This window comes from Abramis brama, assembly GCF_963993115.1.
Source record: "Abramis brama genome assembly, chromosome: 6".
Taxonomy (NCBI): domain Eukaryota; kingdom Metazoa; phylum Chordata; class Actinopteri; order Cypriniformes; family Leuciscidae; genus Abramis; species Abramis brama.
Genome location: NC_139968.1, coordinates 42,530,836 through 42,555,586, shown reverse-complemented (window position 1 = coordinate 42,555,586; position 24,751 = coordinate 42,530,836). Strand labels below are relative to the sequence as shown.

The window sequence follows — 24,751 nt, the reverse complement described above, 5'->3', positions numbered from 1 at the left end:
AGTGTAAAGATGTTTTGTTTGGAGTGGAAGATAGTGAGCTTCTTTTTAGCAGGAGAGAAAATATAGAAAAACTTTTTTTTGGAAGATTTTTTGTTTTGTAAAGAGCAGCGCACCACAATGACGGCAAACGATATTTTTGAAACTTTGGATAATTTCATGAGATCAGATGAGATCAACTGGAGCGACTGTATTGGGGTCTTTACTGAAGGAGACGGTGTAGTTCAGCGTATCAAAGGTGTTGCACCCCTTGCGATTTTAACGCACTGCTTTCTGCACAGAGAGGCACTTGCTACTAAAGAAATGGAACCCAGTCTCCATGGAGTTTTAGATGTGGCCGTAAAAATCGTGAACTTTGTGAAAGCCAGAGCCACCAACTCCTGGCGCTGATTACCATACCCTGCTGATGCACACTGACGTGAGGTGGCTGTCCAGAGGGTGGCTCAGCCTAAAGGAGGAGTTGCATGACTTTCTTGCGGACAAGAGACCAGACCTTGCTGAGTTTTTGGACAACGACAAATGGCTCGCTCAACTCAGCTACCTTTCAGACATATTCGGTGAAATGAATTAACAGAGCAAAGCGAGGTGCAAACATAAACACTGTGGTGCAGCATGAACGAGTTGAGGCTTTCAAAAGAAAACTACGCATGTGGAAAACCCGTATCTCCTCCGGAATCAGTGACATGTTCGATCAGAATCATGTTCGAGCACACCCATGCTTTTATTGCAGACAGACATTTGAATTTTAAAATCATTCACCAACAAATAAACAGTGCATCTATCAAAGGTCCTGGAGAAATCTGATAGTTATTTCCCAGCTTTAACTGAGGAGCAAGCAGCTGATTTTCTGTGCATCAGAAACCCCTTCACTGAGAACAATGAAGCAAATCTTTCATCTTCTCTGCCATCAAGACTTCTGGAAGAGTTTATAGAAATATCCTCTGATGCCAGCCTGAGGTTTCAGTGAGGTCGCTTTGTAATCATTCTGGTCTGAAATTGCAGAAGAACATCCAGTCTGTCACACAGCTGCAATGAAGGTGCTGATTCCCTTCAGCACCACCTACCTTTGTGAAGCTGGGTTTTCAACCATGACAGCCCTTAAAACCAAAAACAGGGCCAGACTGACCCTTGAGGATGATATGCGTCTTGCCCTGTCAAAGATCTCTCCACGCATTGACCAAATTATTACTCACTGCCAGCAGCAATCCTCACACTAATGGATAAAGCCTCACAGATGACATGCAGTATATTATAACATACAAGTATTAGACAGCAGTCATTTTGTAATAGCCTATATCCATTCTTTTTTTCCCACACACTAGTGTGAATACTGATATTTTTGTTATTTTATTTCAAATAGGGCCAATTTATAGGCTACTTAGGAGTAAATGAATAATTACAAATGGCCTACTGATGTTTTTGTTATTGTATTGTATGTTATTGTATTTTTAATAGTTTAGGCTATTATTTTTGCATAAATATATCTGGTGTAAGAAATTGTAGTCTGCCTCGACCCAGATTCCACTCCAAAATATATTTTAGAATGAGCTCATCCCCAATTAATTAAAATAAATAATTATCATAGAGATGAAAGAAAGTAAAGTTATATTGTTTCTTCACCATTTGGGTTGATCACATCCTGAGCAAATGGTAGTCAATTGTAGAACTGGACTGGGTGTGGGACACAGAGAACCTTCTCAGTCAATGGGGTGTCAAAACTTCATTAACATACAGATCACAGCTGTTGCAACAAGAGCAACTTCATTTACATTAAGAACAGGATAAAAGGTTTAAGATTTGAATGTTCTGGGTTCATTCTGACGCCGGTGAACCCAAGGTGCTGTGTGTACCTTGCCACTGCTATGCTGTAATAAACTTCATTTTTGAGATCTTCGACGTCCACATCATTTTTTCTTACACTGGTTATAGTAATAAACATACCGTTTGTTTGAAAACTAATTTTTTTGTCATCCTTGCTGCAAGCTTACAAGAGCTATAATATCATTAAATGTGAAGGGGGGCCTGAAATTTTTTCTTGGGAAAAAGGGGGTCTCAGACAAGAAAAGGTTGGGAACCACTGGCTTAGGAGACATTCTAAAAGTAAAAGCCATGTAAAAGTGCATTTTGCATAATAGGTGCCCTTTAAGGGTATAGGGGACGATTTCAGACACAGCCATGATCAAGACGATCTGCTGAAGTTCAAACATGATTGTTGGTGCCAGACTGAGTATTTCAGAAACTGTTAATTTGCTGGGATTTTCACATGAAACCATCTCTAGGATTCACAGAGAATGGTCAGAAAAGGAGAAAATATCCAGTGAGCTGTTTTTAGTTTGAGTTCACTCCTGGTATCATGTTTTGTTCAGTGATTTGAATAGAATATTTCTCAGTGCAGTCTCAACATGTCTGTGTATTTTCTCTGAACACTTCAACATGTGGTTTTATTCTTCTTTACTCATTTCACAGTATTCGTCACATAATACTGAACACAGCGCCATCTAGTGGCTTTCTTGAGTAACAGACACAATCACTGGATCTCATTACAGATTCTGAGTAAATAACTCCTGATAACATGTGAGTTCAGGGTGAGCCACTAGATGGAGGTGTTGCTCCTCAGACGAGACCACAGAGACAAATCACACTAGAGATTTAAACACTTTATCGTCCCCTGTTGTAGGAAATGGAGCATCGATATGTTGTATGTATTTCACTGTGATCTCAAAGCATATTATAATGTGTCCCAAATCAGTATTTTCTCAGGATAAAGGAGAAGCTGGGGGAAGTTGTTTGTTTATTACTGTAGACTGAAAAAAACTTATCAATATCAGTATAGTTAAATAATATTTTGATAATGTAAAGCTTTATATGTTCAACACTTCTGAAATCTTTAAAATATATATAAAGTCTGTATTCCTCCAGGAGTCGCTCGACAAAATAATTGTATTAAATCATGAGAGACTCTTGAACCTCAGAGTGAGAAACTTTATTGATAAAGGCAAAAAATGCATACAGCAAATATACAGCAGTAGTAAAGTGAGATCTGTGGGTCTCTTTATTAATTTTTTTTGTATCTGAGAGAAATATAAACAATAAAGTGACACTGTTAAAATCTGACACTGCAAGAGCACAAACTCAAATAATCATCAGTATTTATTATGAAAAAACACTTGAAGAACTTTAAAGTTCAGCGGTCTGCTTTAGATTTCGATACTTCCTGAAAAAGATGAACATAAAAAGCCATAAATTAATAAATCTCACAGATATTTATATTGCAAAATCAGTTTGTGAGAAATGAGATCATCAATCATGTACCTGATGTGTGAATATGTGCTTGATCTCGTTCAGCTCTTCTGGATCTGATCTCATAAACCACAATAATGACAGTAGCCACGCCCACCAGAGCAGAGAGGACCAATCGGATCACAGCTTCAGTAGGACCACAACAGTGGACAGAGTCTGAGGAATAAACACATCAAACTGAGATCAGATCAGTCATTAAACACTAATATCAGTGCTGACATCAACTAATATCAGTGCTGTCGTACCTGCACATGTGTGACAGAGTGTGTTGATGTCCAGATGTGTGGTCTGGTTGCTGATGGGATTGTTCAGCACACAGCTGTAGGTGTTTTTATCCTGATATTCCACCTCCAGAGGTAGAGAGAGACTGATGCTGAGATCAGACGCACTGATGCTGGACAATACACTGATTCCTTTGTACCAGGAGAGAGTCACATGACTCACATTCACCACTGATGAACACACCAATGAACATGAAGATGATGATGATGAAGAACAGTGTGAAGAGTTACTGCTGATGACAGGAACAGGCAGACAAGCTGGAAAACATGAGAGAATAAAGATAAATGAGGATGAATGAAGATATTCAAGCAGACGAGGAAGAAACATGAGAGGAACCAAGATGATTAATGTAAATGGACTTTTCAAATATTCATGACAGTCGAATAAAGTTATGCATGTTCGTGCAAAGTAACGTTACGGTCATCGAATTGAAAAGGTAAGGAATTGTTTTGGAAATAAAAACGGCGAGTCGTCATTGCTAACATTGGCAATGCATTATCAGAGCCCATTTCTCTGTCATTATGCACGCTGAGGAAAACAACATTAGCACGCCCATTATGGCAATGTGAAACGTAATTGAGACAGTAGCCTAACGTTAGGGTACTGCAGGGTAAGTTAAAAAATACAGCTGGTCGCTTTCACTTATAGCTTCAGCTAAATGAATAGCTTTATCTTTGATATCTGTTACACATCTGTTAGGCTTGTGCTTGTACTTACGTTAATGACAGATAACTACCGTTACAAATTAGACTAACAGCTACTTTTCTTACAATGTACTGTCACATACGAGCGTACACCTTTATGATTATATTTGGCTAATTGCCATTAGTAAATTTGTGCCATACATAATTACTTTGCAAAACATCTCTCATGAAGCATAAACAAAATTACTGTGTAGGACTTGTCACTTGCCATTGGAAGCTCCTTGTAGCAGCCTACATTCCTGCTGGATCCTGCAGCCTATCTGGCAACCTGGAGTCAGGGGGGGGGAGGGGGAGGGGGGAGGGGGAGGGGGAGGGGGAGGGGGAGGGGGAGGGGATCCACCACTCTACAGTAATTTGAAAGTGATTTCAGTACCAGTTTTGGCCACAATCTTACATACGGTTCCTTTAAGCAATTTGATACTTCTTCAGATTTACTTTAATGTTGCAATGAATAAAATAAATGAAAACAATAATAAACTCACCGTAGACAGTGAGAACCCTGAAACCCTTGATCTCACTGTTGATCTGTAGTTCATAAACTCCAGCATGTTCAGTTGTGGTGTTTGTGATGGTCAGAGATCCAGTTTGATTGTCCAGCTTCAGTCTGTCTCTGAATCTCTCATCAAGAACATCATCATATACAGTGATTCTGTCGGCCCGTTTATTGATTTCTGCTATTAAAGTGTTTTCATCTCCAAACCTCCACAGAATCACATCATAATCCTTCATTTCAGTAAGACAAGCTTTTAGAGAGACTGAATCTCCCTCCATCACTGACACTAACTCACCAAACACACACAGAACAAACAGAAACAGGGTTTGTCACAGATAAACAGATTATAATTGTTTATCAAATTAAAGATTAAAAATAAAAAAAGAAACGAATGGTGTGTGAATTCTTTTAAATTGTGTAATTATAAAACAGGTGTAACCGTTTTTGAACTCACCACCACTGACAATGAGAAAGAAACTCTTTCTCTCACTGTTGATCTGTAGTTTATAATCTCCAGCATGTTCAGCTCTGGTGTTTGTGATGGTCAGAGATCCAGTTTGATTGTCCAGCTTCAGTCTGTCTCTGAATCTCCCATCAAGAACATCATCATATACAGTGATTCTGTCGAACCGTTTATTGATTTCAGCTATTAAAGTGTTTTTATATCCAAACCTCCACAGAATCACATCATCATCCTCTATTTCAGTAAGATCAGAGTTTAGAGAGACTGAATCTCCCTCCATCACTGATATTTCAACTGTATCAAACACACACAGATGAAGAACAAATGGAAAAAGGGTTTGTCACAGATTAAGACTTTTAAATGAATCTTTGATGGTATATACAGACCTTTTCCAAAAAAAATTGAATATCATGGAAAAGTTTATTTATTTCCATAATTCCATTCAAAACGTTAAACTTCCATAGATTATAGATTCAGGGCCCACAACTTAAACGATTTCAAGTATTTAGTTGTTTATTTGTACATAATTTGGGCTTCCAGCTCATAAAACCCACAAAAACAGGATTTCAAAAAGTTAGAATACTGTGAAGAAATCTGCCCAAATTTTACAGGGCATAAATGTTTTAAACTGAGTGTCACACACTACTCATCTACTAAACTCAAAGCACCTGCACAGGTTTTCCCAGGTGTCATTAAATTGCTTCACTTTGGTTCAATTGAAAGGGTCTGTAGTTTTACATTTAATTTCGAAATGAATAATATAAAACAACAGAAAGAAGCAAAATGGTGTGTGGATTAATATTGTATTTTGTAATTAAAAATAAAACATGGTGAAACAAATATTTAACTCACTATAGACAGTGAGATAGAAATCCATCTTCATATGGTGGATCTGTAGTTTATATTCTCCAGCATGTTCAGTTCTGGTGTTTGTGATGGTCAGAGATCCAGTTTGTTTGTCCAGCTTCAGTCTGTCTCTGAATCTCCCGTCCAGAACATCATCATATACAGTGAATCTGTCGAACCGTTTATTGAGTTCAGCTATTAAAGTGTTTTTAAACCTCCACTGAATCAGATCATTATCCAGAAGTTGGAGAAAATGCATTTTGAGAGTGACAGGTTTTCCCTCCTTCACTGACACGGACATTTTTGCACCTCTAGAACCAAACACACCTGAAGAACAAACAGAGTTCATCTCAGATTAACAGGTTTTTATTTTATTTTTATTTTTTATAGTAAATAGTTTTAAATATAAATTTGAAATGAGTAACATAAAACAACTGAAGCAAATATTTAACTCACCAATGACAGTGAGACTGAAACTCTTGATCTCATTGTTGATCTGTAGTTTATAAAGTCCAGCATGTTCAGGTCTGATGTTTGTGATGGTCAGAGATCCAGTTTGATTATCCAGCTTCAGTCTGTCTCTGAATCTCCCACCATCATATACAGTGATTCTGTCGGCCCGTTTATTGATTTCAGCTATTAAAGTGTTTTCATCTCCAATCCTCCACTGAATCACATCATCATCCTTCATTTCAGTAAGATCAGAGTTTAGAGTGACAAAATTTCCCTCTCGCACAGACACTGACTTCACTTCATCACCAAACACTCCTGAAGAACAGAGTTTTTCACAGATTAAAACTTTAAAATCACTTGATGTTGGTTTGATGAAGCTTCACTAAAATACTTTTAATCATGTAAATGTGAAGTGATTAATATTCTGCAGCAGCACAATGAAAAAATCCATAAAAACACATTTAAAACTCACCAACCAGACGCCACAAACAGAGCAAAACTAACATTTTCTTCATCGGTTCACTGAAAGGCCACAATAGTAACTCTTAAAATGTCTGAAACACTCAGATTGATCTGAAACACGACTGAACTGTGATATTTATCTGGTTGTTGCTTCAGTCGCAGTTTCCGTTCACACGTCCATCTCCTTTAACATCATGAGAATCAACAAGCTTTTGCTGATCTTACATTTATGGGCCTGTATGAAAACTAAGAGTAAACTATTGGATTAGAAATCTGTATCTACTGGTGTGTTATTTAGTGTTCTGTGCTGTCAATCATATTTGATCATGTTTTCATGTTTTGTTAACAATTTTGCTCAATGTATCAAATATATCATGGACAGCTGACTGTGTGGTTAGTTTGCAGCAGTGGCAGAAATTAACTTTCCCATTATGGTCAAATAGATTTGTACCATTTTTACCTCTATAAGGGTATTTTATGTAAACTTTTATGTAAAATTCTTTACATGAAAACTAAACACACTGAACATACTGTGACTGAACGCCCTCTTCCGGTAGGCGTGACCTCGCGCCGTAACAGGAGAAGTGATCTAGGGATGGAGGGTGCTTTGGATGTGGCCGAGGTGAAGCTGCAGGCAAGGAGCCAGGAGATGGTGAAGAGATGGCAAAGGGTAGGCATGACAAGGCAAGCTGGAGGAGGTTTAGGCAGAGGACGGCTGACTGGGAGGAGACGGAACTGAAGGGTCCAAGGTGGTGCAGAATGTGGTGATGTGATGGTGGTGAGTGGACGACGATCCCCTGGCGGTAAAGGTGGAGATATTCCGCTAGCACAGACTCAGAGCTAGCCAGTGCCGACAGCCCACGGCAGAGACGAGGGACGAGGGAGGGAGGAGTCCAGGTGGTGTTGAGGCTGACGAAAACTGGGGGAAAACCGACGGAGATGTGGCCGATGGATCCGCAGGCAAAGAGCCGATGGAATCAAGCAACATCACTGGCACTGGAGACCAAGGCGATGCTGCAGCGACGAACGTCGAAGGTGGAGCCAGAGAACCCGAGGGCTGAGGTGGAGCCGGTGTGATGGAAGACAGAGGCGACGCCAAGGGGAAGGAGGAACCCGCTGCTGGAAAAGCGCTATTACAGTATGATGGAGCTCCACTTCCAGGGCGAGGGGCAGCTCTGTCCTCAGGCGGGGGGTAGCTCTCATTCTGCGGGGGACTCACACTATTTCTCTGTGGTCGATGGTGGTGATTCGGGTTCTGGGTCTGGCTGTGTTCTGGATCGGGGAAGGACGCTCTCCAGACACCGGATGATGGCTTCTTTCCAGTTCTGACCGGTGGTGTCTGGGAGGTCGATGGGATGATGGTAATTTACCCTGATCCAGAACAGTGACTCCAGGGTCTCATTGTTGTAGGTGATGGCGAGATAAAAAAAAAACTTTTTAAAGAAAAAGGCAAAAAATCTGTGCTCTCAAGAGCCACAGCAGCAAATCAGGCTGCATAATACACATCTTGATTCGGTCTTCTGTCATTGGTGTGTGCAGGCAGTCAAAAGTTTAGTAGTAAATCCCAAAAGACCTGCAGACTGACAGACTGTAAAGGGAGAACTTATATAGTGACTCAAACAAGATGATTAATGACACACAGCTGATGCAAACGAACAAGGAACAAAGAAGATGAATGAAAACAAACTAAAAGTCCATGAAAACTAAACACACTGAATTTTTTACAAAAATTAAACGATACTTTAAATAAGAAACTAAAACTACCAGTATGTGGCGGCAAGTCACTGTCTTAATGAATAAGTCACTGAATAACCAATTCAGCCGATTCGTTCAAAACAACCGACTGATTCAGGAACGAAGCAAGTGACTGTATTTAATAATGGGTCTTTGAATCATCTTTGACTCACCCAATTCGTTAAAAAATACAGATTCAAACAAAACACTGCTGTGTGTGTGTTTCTCGGAGACGTGTGACTGCTCTTCTGTGGATTTGTTTGTAGCCAATATGATATAACTATATCTTTGTGAAACAGAGCAAAAACAGACAATATTGTGTCTAAGATGTCACTCAATTTTAACTTTTTATTTGTTGAACTTTTACATAAAATCAGTATCACATTTACAATCATGCTGATGTTCAGGAAAAACAGCACTCTTTCTCGTGTGGTATTGCTTAACATGGTCTTACGACATAAGTGTAAAAAGATATGAAAAGTCATCCAGATTTTATCCTCATCTTGATGTTTGGGGGAATTCACACTGCATTATAAGAGGCTACATCACGCAGTGAAAGCGTGCACTCTTAAAGTGCACAAGCAGGAGTTTATCGTACTTAGAGAAAAAAACGTTCCACAAACATCCAGCAGAAGCTGTTTATCCACCCAACAGATCTAACCACATTTCTGTAAATATAAAACGAAAACGAAAACCATTGCAGCATCCATTTTGATCCTGAAACCAGTGAATAACATTTATAATGTTTGCCTGCATTGTTACAACAAAATTAATCAGCGAATGAATAATAATGAGAAAACACAATAACCTACCGTATATAATTTTTTATTTAGAGAAATTTGCATTTGGTTACCAGAGAGATTTGGTGTTTGGAAAATTTTATCTAGAAATACTTGAGTTTATAAAGAGGTCTCTTTTTTTATTGCAGACTTTACCACACTTTGGTATTTTAGCAAATGAGTAAAATAACTCTTTTGAAACTAACACATGTTCCTTATCGATATGGTTCAATCGTACTGCGTCGTACATTCTGCCATAGGAACTCAGATTCCTATCCTGCTATCAAGCTGACTGATCGGCGCTCTGCAAGCAAGCGGATTGACAGCACTCTGCATTCAAGATGATTCAGTGATCTCTCCTGTGGCCATCCGGCATTTCTAAACAAGTAATAAAAACTCAGTGAGTGTTTTAGCGCAATTTTCTCACCTCATGGGATCACAACACTAAGAGATAGTAAATCTTTTCCTGGATTTTTTTTGTGCGTTCCCGAGATTAGACCTTCCTTAACATAATGCCGAAAACCCGAAGTCTCTAGGTGGTCTGGTTGAGGAGTAGATAGAAGTGCAAGATTGGTGCGCACAGACGCACAGAACAGAAATCATGAGTTAACAAGCGCAATTTTGTCCGGTGGAAAATTGCGCTAAAAAGCAAATTTCATGCGGCGTTGTTGCAAATGCTGCACCACGAGTGTGGCACGTGCAGGGCACCCCTGCACCCATTTGATGAGCACAGTGAGTGCGTCACCTGTCTGGGGAAATACCACACAGAAGCTGCGCTCACTGAGGCCCCGTCAACACTACTGCGTTTTCGTTTAGAAACGGAGAATTAAAACGAATACGATCTCCGTCCACACTAGCGTTTTCGCTGCGTATTAGAATTTATCTCCGTCCACATTAAAACGACTGAAAACGCGGATCACGTGACCATTCACCAACACTGGGCATGCGCGTGCCGGTGTAAACAGGAAACGGATTGACTATTCCTCAGATTTGATGAAGAAGTAGCTAACGTTACCTCTGCAAAGATTAAAAATGTCGAAGACCAGAGATTTCTTTTCATGGACCGATGACGAGGTGGAACTTTTACTCAAAGTTACAAGGGAATACAAAACAGCCATGGCGGCAGAAAACACAGACTGGGAGTCGTCACAAACCAAATACGCCGACATATTGGAAAGGTACCGGGAGAATTATCCATCGCCAGAGGAAGCCACAACAATGGGAAAGGTGTACCCCCACAATAAGGACGAAATCACTAAAGGTATGTATGGTAGGCAAAACTTTAACTATAACGTATAACGTATAGCCTAACACTCGATTTTGTGGGGGGGCGGGGGCTAATGCTAGTTGTACAAAAACATTAACGTTAAACTGTTTCGTGTTTTGTGTTCACAGGGCAATTGACTACAAAACTCAAGGCAGTACGAATCAACTACAGGCGAGCTGTCGATGCTGGTCGTCGAAGTGGCCATGGGCGAGTAGTTTTGCTCTATTTTGAGCTCTGTGAGTCGATTTGGGGAGGCTCTCCTGCAACGCATGTGATTCATGGGGGTATCGAGACCGGCGACGTGGCGGTAGAGGCCCCGGAGGAGGTCTCCAGCCCAACTGGCGCTGGGTCATCTGCGGACCAGTTTCAAGAGAGTGCTGTGTCTCCCGAGATGACGGAGAATCGACGCCAGAGACTCACCGCTACCCTGTGTGGCCACAGGAGAGAACGACTAAAGAGAAAACTCTCCGCAGATTCCGTTGCACAGAAAGACCTGGACATAAAAAGACAGCTCCTTAACAGACTACAGGCAACAGATGACGACTTTGTGCAGACAATGGGCCGGTGGTCATCTACAATGGACCGTCTGAACTCAAACATTGAACTGCTAGTACAGCATATTGTGGGTTCAGGTAGGCCTACCCCTCAGTATATGCCTCCAAAGGTCACCACACACCATTCACAATAACCCATATAACTATGAACATATGCCAATAAGAAGGCCATCCAGGAATACAATTCCCCTGGACATAGCCACCACAGCAGTCCACCTGCAAAGCACAGAGACTACACACATTTGTAAATGTTTTTTTAGTACAGCCAACTTAAAAAGCAGTGCTCTTGTATATAGTTTTGTATTTGCATAGTGTATTTATTTGGGTGTTGTAAATTATTTCAATAAAGACAATAAAAAAAACTTATTGTGTATTTGCTGTCTTTTGCATCTATAAATATCTGTATCTCTAGGTATATAGATATATCTACAGAGATATTTAGATACAGTACAGGTCAAAAGTTTGGAAACATTACGATTTTTTTATATTTTTGAAAGAAGTCTCTAATGCTTTCAAGGCTTCGTTTATTTTATCAAAAATACGGGGAAAAACAATAATATTGTGAAATATTATTACAACTTAAAATAATAGTTTTCTATTTTAATATACTTTAAAAAATAATTTATTCCTGTGATGCAAAGCTGAATTTTCAGCATCATTACTCTTCAGTGTCACATGTGACATCCAGTCTATCACATGACCCTTTAGAAATCATTCTAATATTCTGATTTATTATGAGTGTTGGAAACAGTTCTGCTGCCTAATATATTTGATGAATAAAATGTTAAATGATTAGAATGATTTTAGAATGATTCATAAAGGATCATGTGATAGACTGGAGTAATGATCCTGGAAATTCAGCTTTGTATCAAAAAAATAAATAATTTAAAGCATAATAAACTGAAAACCAATAATTTTAACATCAATCACAATATTACATTTTTTTCTGTATTTTTGATCAAATAAATGCAGGCTTGATGAGCAGAAGAAACTTCTTTCAAAAACATTAAAAATAGTAATGTTTCCAAACTTTTGACCTGTACTGTACACACCAGAGAGAGAGGATGACAACATCTATTTCATCAGTGTACAAACTCACATACACAATTTTAGAGTCAAAAATTGTACTTTTTATTCAGTCACATCTTTTTTTAGGTTGCATTTAATAATAATCATATACACATTTAAAAAACACACAACAGTCAGAGCAAATGGGAAAGGAATACTTTCACTGTACTGGGAAACCTGTTTTTTTATAAACGTTAAAAATAAACCTTTTAGTTAAGGGTCAAGAAATGTCTTCAACACACGTCTCACTCGTTTCCCTTCATTTTCATTGCTATCTGCTCTCACACTACAATCTCTCACGTGTGGCTGGAAATCCCTGTCGTACTGGTGTGCAGCATTTATGCATTGCTCGTTTACAGGTTCATTGTGCATTTCACAATAATTGTGCAGAACAAAGCAAGCATATATCACAAAAGGAAGGTCCTTCATGTTTATGTCCATTGGCCTTCTCAAAGCCGCAAACCGTGCCTTAAAACGTCCGAATGAAAATTCAATCACCATGCGCGCCTTGCAAAGAGATAGGCCGTAATACTGCTCCTGTGGAGTAACTCTGCCGTTGGGGTACTCCTTCATGAGGTACGGCATAAGGGGATAAGCTGGATCCCCCAGAAGAAACACGGGGACAGCATCTTCACCTTCCACTAACTCTCTAGGGCAGGAGGGTATTGTCTCATTTTTTAGGTAAGCACACAGTTTTGAGTTGGCAAATATGTGCGCGTCGTGCACACTCCCCGGCCATTTTACAACAACATCCATGAAACGATACTGGTGGTCACACAAAGCTAGTACATTCAAAGAATGTTTTCCCTTTCTGTTGATATAGTCTGTTGAGTTGGATAAGGGTTGTTTGATCTCAATGTGTGTACAGTCAATTGCCCCCAGGCATTGTGGCATCCCGTGTGTCCGATAGAAGTTCACGACAAGATCCTTCACCTCGACCTCTGTGCTCGGTGTTTTAATGTAGTCTGGACCCATGAAAATGACGATGGCCTTACAGACCTGTCGGATGATTAATGAAACAACTTGTCGGGATAGTCCAAACACATTTGCGGTTTTCCGAAGTCTCCCCTCGTCACTCAGGTAATATAACGTGCACGCTACCTTTGTTAGTACATCCACGGGGGCCCTCATTTTTGTTGTTGCTCCTTCCAAGTGCGGACGTAGTCTTTCGCTGAGGTTGATAAGTGCCAATCTGGACATTCGAAAGTTTTGGCACCATTCCTCAGGAACCACAACTTCATTAATAAAATTATCCCACCATGCGCTGGTTCTTCCCGGCTTAACCCAAAACCGACGCTCCATGTATGGTCGATACCGCCGCTGCACACGAGAATTGTCAAAGATCGATCGAACAATAGCTTGCCTCCGGCTCATGTAGGCAGTTATAGCATTGTAAAATGCAGAATTTACTTGAACAACAGCTGCTAACAAAGACATCAAAGTCAGTAACGCTTGTAATTCGTTATCCATGTTGCAGTCTCTAACGTAACGTACTCCAGGCTGTTTTTGTATGTTTACTTCCGGGGACGGGTCATGTGATGGGTGGCTGACGAATCAGGGAAGGATTCGCCATGATCGATGACACCCAATCATAGAGCCGAACGTGAGCTTCTGCGTCATCGTTTCTAAAGTCCTCCGTTTTGACCCGTCCACACTAAAACGCCCTCCGGAGATTCAAAACGAAAAACGGGTCGGCAGCGTTTCTAAACTTCTCCGTTTTGGGTCTCCGTTTTTGCTGTTTTAGTGTGGACGGGAGGTGCAAACGTAGCAAAAGGTCTCCGTTTCTAAACAAAAACGCAGTAGTGTGGACGGGGCCTGAGACGAGCTGTTCTCACTGCGAGAGTATGAGTCTCACCTCTTTCCACTCGCAGACCGCTTAACCCTTTAGGAACCAGAGGTTTTTTCCTAAAACGTTCGATTTTGACATCTTAATTTCAAAAGGCTATATCTTAAAAGTGATAAAAGATAGAGACTTTCTGTAAATTAGAGAAATATTAAGGATGACCCAAAGTTTATGTAGGGATTACATTTTCCCATCTAATTTGCATATTATGACGTCATATGGTGGTGGCCATCTTGGATTATAGAATTTTCATGAAAAGTCACGTTTAAATGATAAAATGCAGCACTTCTTTCACCCAAAAATGTCCCTCACCTTCTGTATGCTATATTGCACAATACTGAATGCTCAGGTAAATAGTAAGTAGTAAACAAATTGTGTAAATCATTACTAATAAATGGTAGAAACAAACCGAATGCATGTAGTGGTTGGCCTTTTGCTGTAGAGATTTTCCATTTACTACATACTGTCAAGTCGCATCTTAATAGACTTCAGACTTGACTCTGACTCGTACTGAAATAACTTCAGACTTGACTCGGACTCGACCAAAAGACTCATGAATATTTTAAAAACGACTCAAGTTTTAGCGCAGCGCGTCTGTGTTGCACGTCACACGTAGGCTCACTATTGGTCGACGCTGATCATGTGTGTGATGCGTGTGACGTACAACACAGATGCACTGCGCTAAAACAATGTGCTAACTAGTTTTGATTTGGTATTGACTTTGAAGTGTGATATTGCAATACAATATCGTCAGTCTCTAAAGCAACGCTCTCCCACAAATATTAAGCTATTGTAACTGCGCTTATTTCCGTCGTTGGTATAAGTGGCAGTGGGTGGAATAGGCAAGAAATGTGCAGTTTTCTACCATCTTGCTAATAACATTTCTTTAGTCATTCTGCATTTCTTGCAGCTTGAACCACTGCAGGAATCCACCCTTACAAGTACACTTTATAACACTTTATACTTTATAACTTTATAACTTTATACACTTTATAACAATATTTGTCATAATTTCTGGTGTATTGAGTAGGCTATTTACAACTGACTGGGGTTCTGTTAGGACAGGAGGCTCCAAAAGACAGATATTACATCAGCATCTGTTGGGACCAACAAAAAACCCAACCCAAAGTAAAATAAATGGAAATATAAAAAATACCCTATATAAAAACTAACACATGTAAACCTTGCTAACTCTGTCCTTCGCTGCTGGAGATATAATAATAATAAAATAATAATAATGTTTGTACTCTCCATGTGCTTGCAGAAGCTCATCCAGTTCTGCTGAGAAATATGCAGACCTCTTTTTGTCTGGCGCTGTTGCCATGGTGACTCATAATATCTGCGCTCCATTGATAATGGCTTTTTATAGTTGTGGTGCACGCACTTAACTCAGAGTAGGTCAACTCAGAGTTGATTGAACTAACTCATTTCAGCTGTTCTGTAACCGAAAACTCAAGAGTTTCCCATCTCAGGGTAAGTCAACTCAGAGTTCAAGATTTAACTCAGAGTTGGTTGAACCTCCTTTCTGAAACAGGCCCCAGGAGGCACTCAATATAATAAATGTAATAAATCATGGAGAGACTCTTGAACCTCAGAGTGAGAAACTTTATTGATAAATACACAGCAGAAAAAAAAAGCCTTACAAATGAGATTTTTCTCAAATCTGACACTGAAAGAGAGCAGAAGCTCAGCAGAATAATCATCAGTATTATGACAAAAAAAAAAACATTAGAAGAGCAAAAAACACACTTGAAGAACCTTTAAAGTTCAGCGTTTTGCTTTAGATTTCAATACTTCCTGAAACAGATGAACATAAAAAGTGATAAGTTAAAGGATTCATATGTTTTCCTTTTTCTTTAGTGTGTTGTGCAGCTGTTTGTGCATGTATAAGATCTGCAAAGTTGCGAAGCTCAAAGTCTCGCACAAAATCATGTATAAGAATCTAAAAGAGAAGGCAGATCCAGATCTAACTAAAACGCCTCGATCGAAATCCTCCCTCACAGATCGACGACACTCGCTGGAAATATTTGCATAATGCCGCACAAATGCAAATGCAAAGAAAGGAGGCGTGGCTTGAGTTTCCAGTATTGTTGTCGCCGCCATGTTGTGGAGAAACGGTTTATTTGTTTTATTTATTTTATTTGGACACAATTAAGAATCAGTGGATAAGATTTATTTATAAAACTTTTCCAGAACAGTAAATCCCAAACGTTCATGTGTGTGACGTGTATTTTACGGAGGACAGTTTCCTGAACCCGGAGGAGTACAAGACCGGCTGTACACAAGAGATATTGCTAAAAACAATAAGGGAATTCCAACTTTTCTGAATCAAGTGAATATTTTGACCATATCTTCATTTTTATGCATTTTTTCCAACTCCAAGCTGTATAAACCTGAATGCTTCTTGGATTTAAGCATTTCAGGTGATGCGTTTTTGTGTAATGAGGGAGGGTGTGGCCTAAGGAGATCAACACCCAATATCAAGATGTGCATTATTATTAGGCAGCTTCTTTTCCGCAGGCAAAATGGGCCAAAAAAAGAGATTTAACTGACTCTGAAAAGTCAAAAATTATAAAAAGTCTTTCAGAGGGATGCAGCACTCTTGAAATTGTTAATATATTGGGGCGTGATCACAGAACCATCAAAAGTTTTGTAGCAAATACTCAACAGAGTCGCAAGAAATGTGTTGAGAAAAAAAAAAAAAACGCAAATTAAATGAAGTTTTATGTAACAAAGTTCGGGAGGAGCATGTTCAGGTAATCATCCAATCAGCACAAGAAGAAGCCAGTATAAATAAAGCCTTCCCTTACCTCCTGTCTCATGACTAATTTCTCAGCATCCCGCCACCACCCCATCACCTCACATTCGGCTGGGTCTGCTCATAGATACTGTTTTATGGTGTATAAATTAAAACACCTCATTTGGGTCTTAAATATAGACACCTTCTACCTTATTTTGTTTATTCTCAGGTTAGGTAAAGTCAGTCGAATTCATTCTAAACAATAAGTATATAAATTTCCATACTTACAATTCAGTCGAAAGACTGCTCCGTGGTTTAGTTCAGCTCAATCTTTTGTAAAACAGAGACTTAAGGCAGGCGAGCTTCTTAATTTCAATTATATGTATTTTTTTATTAAATACAGGTTAACTGTTTACATAAAAGGAACTAATATATAAAACAGGGCTGCCAACTCTCACGCACTGAGCGTGAGACTCACGCAATTGACACTTTTCACACGCTCTCACGCCACACATCCATTTTCTCACGCACAGAAAAATTGCGGAGCAAAGAGGTAGCCTACTTTTAATATTAAACTAATTCTCAGCTCTTAGATTCCGTCAATTTTATTACGAAATTCAGACAAAAATACGTTTGGCGCTTGTAAATGTGACGTGAAAGATCGCTGAGCGCCTCAGTTCAAGTGCACGTGAACCGATCATCTGTTACTTTTTAGCGCAATTTTCCCCCGGAAATTGCGCTGGTTAACTCATGATTTCTGTTCTGTGCGTCTGTGCGCACCAATCTTGCACTTCTATCTACTCCTCAACCAGACCACCTAGAGACTTCGGGTTTTCGGCATTATGTTAAAATGCAACTGGCTACGAGTGATAACAGTGACTTGCAGCATATCTGCACAGAGCATTTTCAGTGCTTTCTGTCAAATATGCTTGACATTGGCAACATTTTGAAGACCCCATCCATTAGGTTTCAGAAGGAAAAGCTGACCATTGGAGAATGTAAGGATGAACTCATGGTGGCCATTGGACAATTCACACTTCTGCTTGATGGTGAGGGCCACAGGGCACACACTGTTTCTAATGCTGATGCTGACAGAGACAAGACAAACTTACTCAGGGGGTTAATTGAAGAGTTTGAAATCAGATATGACTCTCTCAAATCATGTGATCACTTCTTAATATTTGATCCTTCAACATGGCGTCAGGAAATGCAAGACCTCCACAGTTTTGGAAACGCAACAGTTTGCAGCATTCTCAAGAAATATGAGGCCACATTGCAACTTGACAAAGACACCACTGTGACAGAATGGATGCGCTTAACCCCCTGAGGTCGGCAATCACGCCGGCGTGATCTGCTCGCTTTTTTCCTTATCAGTGCAAGAGAGAGTCAAAATACTATTTTGATTTTGATTTTGACATACTTGTGTTATACATCAATCGATCCTGTTAAGTGTGTATTTTTTGTGTGTATACTCACAATAAAAACAAAGTGTTGTGCTTTTTGCCAAATAAAGAAAAATAAACGTGAAGCGAGTTCTGCCTTCTCTCTGTCAGTGAAGTCCATTCTGAAACGCGTCCGAAAATGAACTGTAACTCAGCGAATACTCAGTCAAACAGTCACACAGGCATGAAGCTCGAATTCTCTTCTTTTTAATGAAGTAATTTTTATAAAAAACAAATATTCTCAGTTTATGTAATTTGTATGAAAAGAGTGAGATGTCAGTCGTTCTCATCTCAGCTAATTATTTTTAATGTGACCCCGCCCACGGAGAGCGCGCGCTATTCAAACGCAAATGACTGAGGCAATCCACGCAAACCTGTGAACGCCCCCATATCAGCTCGAGAAAACACATCAAGCTTATTCAGATCATTGTACTTGTTTACACCGTCTCACGGCGCTGTGAGGAATAATACTATCGTAATAATAATAATGGAAAATGTACCTCAGAATTGCTGGTATTTCGAGGACAATGGATGCCGCTGAGCTGAGGAATACTGTAGTAAGTTTATTTAATTCTCAAGTGAATCGCGTTTCTGTGTGTGCATGAATGAACGGCAGAGATGCACGCTGTTTACCACAACTCGCAAAAAGACGGTTTAAATTTGAATCGCGTTTCTGTGTGTGAATGAATGATCCGCTTTTAGCAAACTATATTGCTATATATGAAATATGTTGAAATAAAATGTATTTGTATAAGCAAAGTATTAAACTGCAAATTAACATTTATATTTCTTATATAAACGAAAGACCTATGTTACAGACATATGAAAGACAACATTTCGTTGACTAGTTTTGGATAGATTATACATTTTACTGTAAAATATCTGCCACCTCAAATAAGCTTTTGTTTGCCAATTTTTGCTCATATGTTAAATATAGTATGTTTTGTCAAAAATAAAGTAATCAAATAATCAATCAAATCCTTAACTTTGAAATATGTATGATAAAATGTATACTTTAGTTTTTACAAAGAAAGATTACACTTGAATTGTTGTTGTAATTGTCACCTTTTTAATAAAAAAAATATATTTACAAGGTAGATGTAAACAAACTATTAAAAGGTAAATATAAGCCTTTTCTTTAAATAATTTTTATTGTGTTTTATTAGTGACAAATTTGGGGAGAGGATACATATTCCAAAACTGAAAATATGAGAATTAACTGCACAATTACTAATTTTCCTTGGATATTATAGGCCAATTTGCAAGCACAATTTGTGGAAAAAAAGAAATAAAAATGAGTTGCTCCCAACTGTTGCTCTTGCATTCTTTCTTGTGGCTCAGTGACACACCTGAATGAATGGCTCATTAAGTATGCGGGCCCCATTGTCTCCTCAGGTGCGAACCACTAAATATGCATGATGGTATTGGATCGTTGACGCCCACTCGCATATTGCCTTTCCAAACAAAAAGTGTTTTACAAAATTTAAATCAATGTATTGTGTTATGTGAATGATTAGGGAGGATGATTTTCACATCATTTTGAAGAAAAAAGGTGACGGCATCCATTAGTCAAAAGTCTTATTGACACATATTTAGTATGTGTTTTGTGGTCTTATTTCAGAAACTTTAGTTTTTAGTTTTTTCAATAACCATGCATAAACATTATTCTCTCAAAAATACAAGCATGTACATACATGTTGCTCGCATATTATGGTAGCCCTGTTTGTGCTAAATAGAGTGTAATTACACCTTTGCCATTAATATGTTTATAAGCAACTGAAAAAAGCACAAATGTCAGGGCATGTCAGAAAATCTCAAGGACCCCAAAAACACCTTAGACCCCAGAGGGTTAATGGCTGGCAATAGTCTTGATATTTTTAACAGTGTTTCATGCCTCCATGCAGACCATCTGATATTATGAAACTTGCAGTTTCACAAAGGAGATCCCATTTTCTTCACACAGCTTCTTCAGTTCAGCAGTAGTATTTTTGCTCCACCTTTTTGTAAATAAAACTGCAGCAGCTTGACCACAGAGCGATTGTCTCATTGTCTCGATTGTCTTTATCAGCGATTGATAAATGTCTCACAGTAAGTAACGTTGCGATCAGCTGATTTTGTGCAATTCTCAAGTGTGTGTGCGGTGCACAGAATGTGCACAAGGGAGTCTCCAACCACAGCAATTCGCCGGTGTACATACCGACGTTTACAGCAGCCCCGTCTGTGCACACAGCGACCAACTTTGTTGTCCAGTCATCCAAGCCTGTGTCCTGGAAAAGTCTAACAAGTCCATCTGTTATGGCCTGCGCAGTTCGGTCAGCACCCAATTCAATCAGTCCAATAAAGTCTGAGGTAAACTCCCCGTTGCTGGACACAGAAACAATGTAAACGATTTCCTGCTCAGTTTTTGTGATGTCCTCAGATCCATCAAAAAGCAATCCCCAAAATTCAGCAGACTGCAACTTGGCTCGTAACTCCCCGCTGATGGTGCGGGCGATGCTTTGCATGATGCGTGTGCCCCCTTCACGTGAATGATTTCCGTCATTTACTCCAAGCCGCTTCAGTAAAGGAATATCCTCAGAATAGGAAGACATGGGACATGCATGTTTAGCTTTATGGAAGGTGAGGAAATTTATCGTATTAAATGAAAAATAAAGGAAAAATATTAAACAGAGCTTGCCGCTGTTCTTCATTCTGCTTGTCTCGCCATCTGGCAAGTGGGCGACTGGACATTTCTTCTCGGCTAGCTTGTTTATTAGCAATAGCTTGCGCCACATTCGTGTGCTCCTTGCTCTTTTCATGTTTGTCAAATAAACAATGGTTGAAATTCTTTGAGCCTTTATAAAACGCACCTGTTTTGTCTGCTAGTTGTGGATTTGAGCGGCAAATCTTGCACCACATTTCAGTTCGCTCATCGTTAGCTTCAAGCCACTGCACACCTTTGAGCCACTTTTCCGAAAAAAAGTATTTTTTTCGGCTCTGACTCCAGTTGACGTTTCTTTGTTGGTGGCGAAAATGCCAAAGAAGCTGCTTATGTCTGTTGCTTTTTGGACATCTCTGACAGTATAACTTAGTTGACAAGCAACATGTCATGTGTAAGGTTAGATGAAAAGATCGGTTTAGTACGCAAAGGTGCGGAGTAACACAAGTAGCATTACGCATTCCTGATTTTTGTCGTGCATGCGTACCTGCTTTTTCTCTGTTTCTGTCACATGATGGAGTTTGGGTTCCTTTCCTCTGTCGCCTCTGAACACTTAGTTATTAATATTATTGACTTGAATGCACTGACACTATTGGATGAGAATTGAACTAAGCTGGATGATGACATCACTGTTTTGCTTCATAGCTGAAATGAACTCATTTCACAATTGATGAAATTAACTGAAGTGAATCAACACTGAACTGACTTCGGCTGAATAACAGCACTATCGTCTTTTTAGAGCTGCTGTACAACAGAGTTGAATTCTGTTTGCATCATTGAATCATTATTTTCTTATTTAAAAAGCTGCTTTGAAACAATCTTTTATAAATGCTATATAAATAAAGGTGAATTGACTTGTAGAAGTGTAGAAGCCTAGATCAATGCTTTCAGAATAATGGTAACTTCTGCCATTTGTATCTGTGGAATCAGCAGGCCATGGAATGAGGTTACAGGACTTAGTTCGGCATCAGTCCACCACGTTTTATGAAGTGCTCATCAGGCAAGAGCCTTTTTTGGGTGTAGGGGCCTTTGCCTAAGTTCCCCTCCGACAAGTCTACAGTAATATGGGGGATGAGTCTGTAGACACACACTTTCAAGTTTGCTTTGGGGGCAAAAATTTCTGGTATGGAGTCGCCCTCAGTCTGACCCAGTTTAGGCCAGGACATATTGGACATATCCATGTTCTGGATACTCAGGAGCAGAGACTTCCCTCTGAGCAACTATCTGTGAGACATAAGGGTTACGCACAGATGCTTCGTACCCTTTCTCTGTGGAAGACCCTGGTATCACCTGGAGTCCCACGCTTGTGTTGCCGTCGCAAGACTACCTCGACAGACACGACTGTCACGGGTTGAGCTGCGGTTTTAAATAGCCGTCTAGATCATGAATGCAGGGAAGGTCTTCATCTCCCAGATCTGAGGCAATCATGTGTTGGTCCGGCGTAAAACTTGTGGATCGTCTCCTGGACTCCTCTCTCACTGGATGGGATGTGATCTTGGATGGCCGACAGCTCAGTCTCTGTTTAGGCTCATCTAATATGACATATAATCGCCAGGAGATGAGCGCTGTATTTCTTGCATGGAAATACGTCTCCTAGATTTTAAGGATTAAGGTGTGTTGATCCAGACTGGTATAATTCTGTTAGTGATGTGACGTTTGGCATCGAGGCTTCGAAGCTTGTATAAAAAAAAAAAAAACTTCTCACAATGAAGCAGTGTATCGGAGCTTGATTCGTTTTTCCATAACCACGTGATCTGTGAGTCCTCCGAAGCTTCGTTTCTACACACAGTCACGTGATTGATTCATATTCAGATTCAAAAATAGCGCGAACCCCTTGTGCAGGTTTAGAGTTTCATGCCCTTCGGTAGTAGTAAATAAAAAAAGAAATGGACTTAGCCCTCACACTGTTGAACAAGTCCTGTTCCTTAATACAAATCTTTCATTTCTTAAATTACCCACAAAATAAGTTCACAAGCAATTTCACCATTCCACAATATATATATATATATATATATATATATTAGGACTGAGGCTAAAGTTTATGTGAATAAGGCTGCATTTGTTGATCAAAGCAGATTCATAAGAATTGTTTCTGTACACGTTAATTTGTCCCATTTATTTTTATTTTATTTTTTCATGTTTGTTCATACATTGTGTAAGAACTACATCAACACTAACACATGAATTATGAGGATTATTTTATTGCTTTGCAGTTTACAGAGCACAAAGTGTTTTGTTACATGAAACAATAAAAAAAATGGATGCGTCTTCAGGGACAGAAAGACAGCTTTTCCACCTTTTGACCACAAGATGTCGGTGTTTGCAACCGTTTGCAACGTGTTGAAAAGCTTAGAGTAATAAACCATTTTACAATACAGTCGAGGGGGAAAGCCCCGGTGCTTCACAAAGCTTCATTTCACCATCACTAAATTCTGTAGAAAAACAGAAACAACTGAAGCCATAAATGTTACGATGTAAGTTGAAGCAGGGAAGAATGCAGGATCTACTTGCAGAAGCTTTTATTTAATAGGCAGCCAGTGCAGTGTTGACAGAACCAGGCTAATATGGTACTTCTTGGTTCTGGTAAGAACTCGAGCTGCTGTGTTTTGGACCAGCTGTAGTTTGTTTATTAAGCGTGCAGGGCAACCACCCAGTAGAGCATTACAATAATCTAGCCTTGAGGTCATGAACGCATGAACTAATTGTTCCGCATTTGTCAATGAGAGCATATGGCTTAATTTAGATATATTTTTAAGATGAAAAAATGCGGTTTGACAGATACTTGACACGTGACTGTCAAATGAAAGATTGGTATCAAAGAGCACACCCAGGTTCCTAACCGACGACGAAGACTTAACAGAGCAGCCATCAAGTGTTAGACAGTATTCTAGGTTATTACGTGAGGAAGATTTTTGTCCAATAATTAGAATCTCTGTTTTTTCAGAATTTAGTAGTAGGAAATTACTAGTCATCCAATTTTTTATATCAGCTATGCATTCCGTTAATTTTGTGAATTGGTAAGTTTCGTCTGGGCGTGAAGAAATATAGAGCTGAGTATCATCAGCATAACAGTGAAAATTGATTCCATGCTTCCTAATGATATCTCCTAAGGGTAGCATGTACAGAGTGAACAGCAGCGGTCCTAGTACTGAGCCTTGTGGTACACCATACTGTACACCATACTGAACAGAAAGAACACCATACTGAACTGATCGATGAGACATCTCTTCATTTACTGCTACAAACTGATAACGGTCAGATAGGTATGATTTAAACCATGCTAGTGCAATTCCACTAATCCCAACATAGTTTTCTAATCTATTTAAAAGAATGTTGTGGTCGATGGTGTCAAATGCAGCACTAAGATCAAGTAACACTAATAGAGAGATACAACCACGATCGGATGATAAGAGCAAATCATTTGTGACTCTAATGAGAGCTGTCTCGGTACTATGGTACGGTCTAAATCCGGACTGGAAATCCTCACAGATGTCATTTCTTTCTAAAAAGGAACATAGTTGTGAGGATACTGCCTTTTCTAGTATCTTTGACAGAAAAGGCAGATTTGAGATCGGCCTATAATTGACTAATTCTGTAGAATCAAGTTGCGTTTTTTTAACAAGCGG

General features: G+C 39.4%; 3 protein-coding genes across 3 annotated transcripts in view; 1 reads left to right on the top strand and 2 right to left on the bottom strand.

Moving 5' to 3' along the window:
- Positions 1–3,107: 3,107 nt before the first annotated feature.
- The window catches only part of LOC311085209 (uncharacterized protein), a gene marked incomplete at its 5' end in the record, with an annotated part of 28,056 nt that continues 6,412 nt past the window's right edge, over positions 3,108–24,751 (bottom strand). The window contains 2 exons of the mRNA XM_084117643.1: positions 3,108–3,211; positions 3,310–3,453. Of these exons, the coding sequence (XP_083973769.1) occupies positions 3,195–3,211; positions 3,310–3,453 (161 nt within the window). The 3' untranslated portion in view covers positions 3,108–3,194. The remainder of the gene's footprint in view (positions 3,212–3,309; positions 3,454–24,751) is intronic.
- LOC311085211 (uncharacterized protein) lies at positions 4,484–9,763 on the bottom strand (the record flags this gene model as incomplete). The annotated part of the gene is made up of 6 exons (XM_084117645.1): positions 4,484–4,551; positions 5,231–5,533; positions 6,092–6,412; positions 6,542–6,853; positions 7,835–8,339; positions 9,752–9,763. 6 exons carry the CDS (start codon positions 9,761–9,763, stop codon positions 4,484–4,486), a joined length of 1,521 nt encoding a protein of 506 aa, XP_083973771.1.
- LOC311085210 (uncharacterized protein) lies at positions 10,300–11,468 on the top strand (the record flags this gene model as incomplete). The annotated part of the gene is made up of 2 exons (XM_084117644.1): positions 10,300–10,774; positions 10,909–11,468. Exons 1-2 carry the CDS (start codon positions 10,546–10,548, stop codon positions 11,466–11,468), a joined length of 789 nt encoding a protein of 262 aa, XP_083973770.1. The 5' UTR covers positions 10,300–10,545.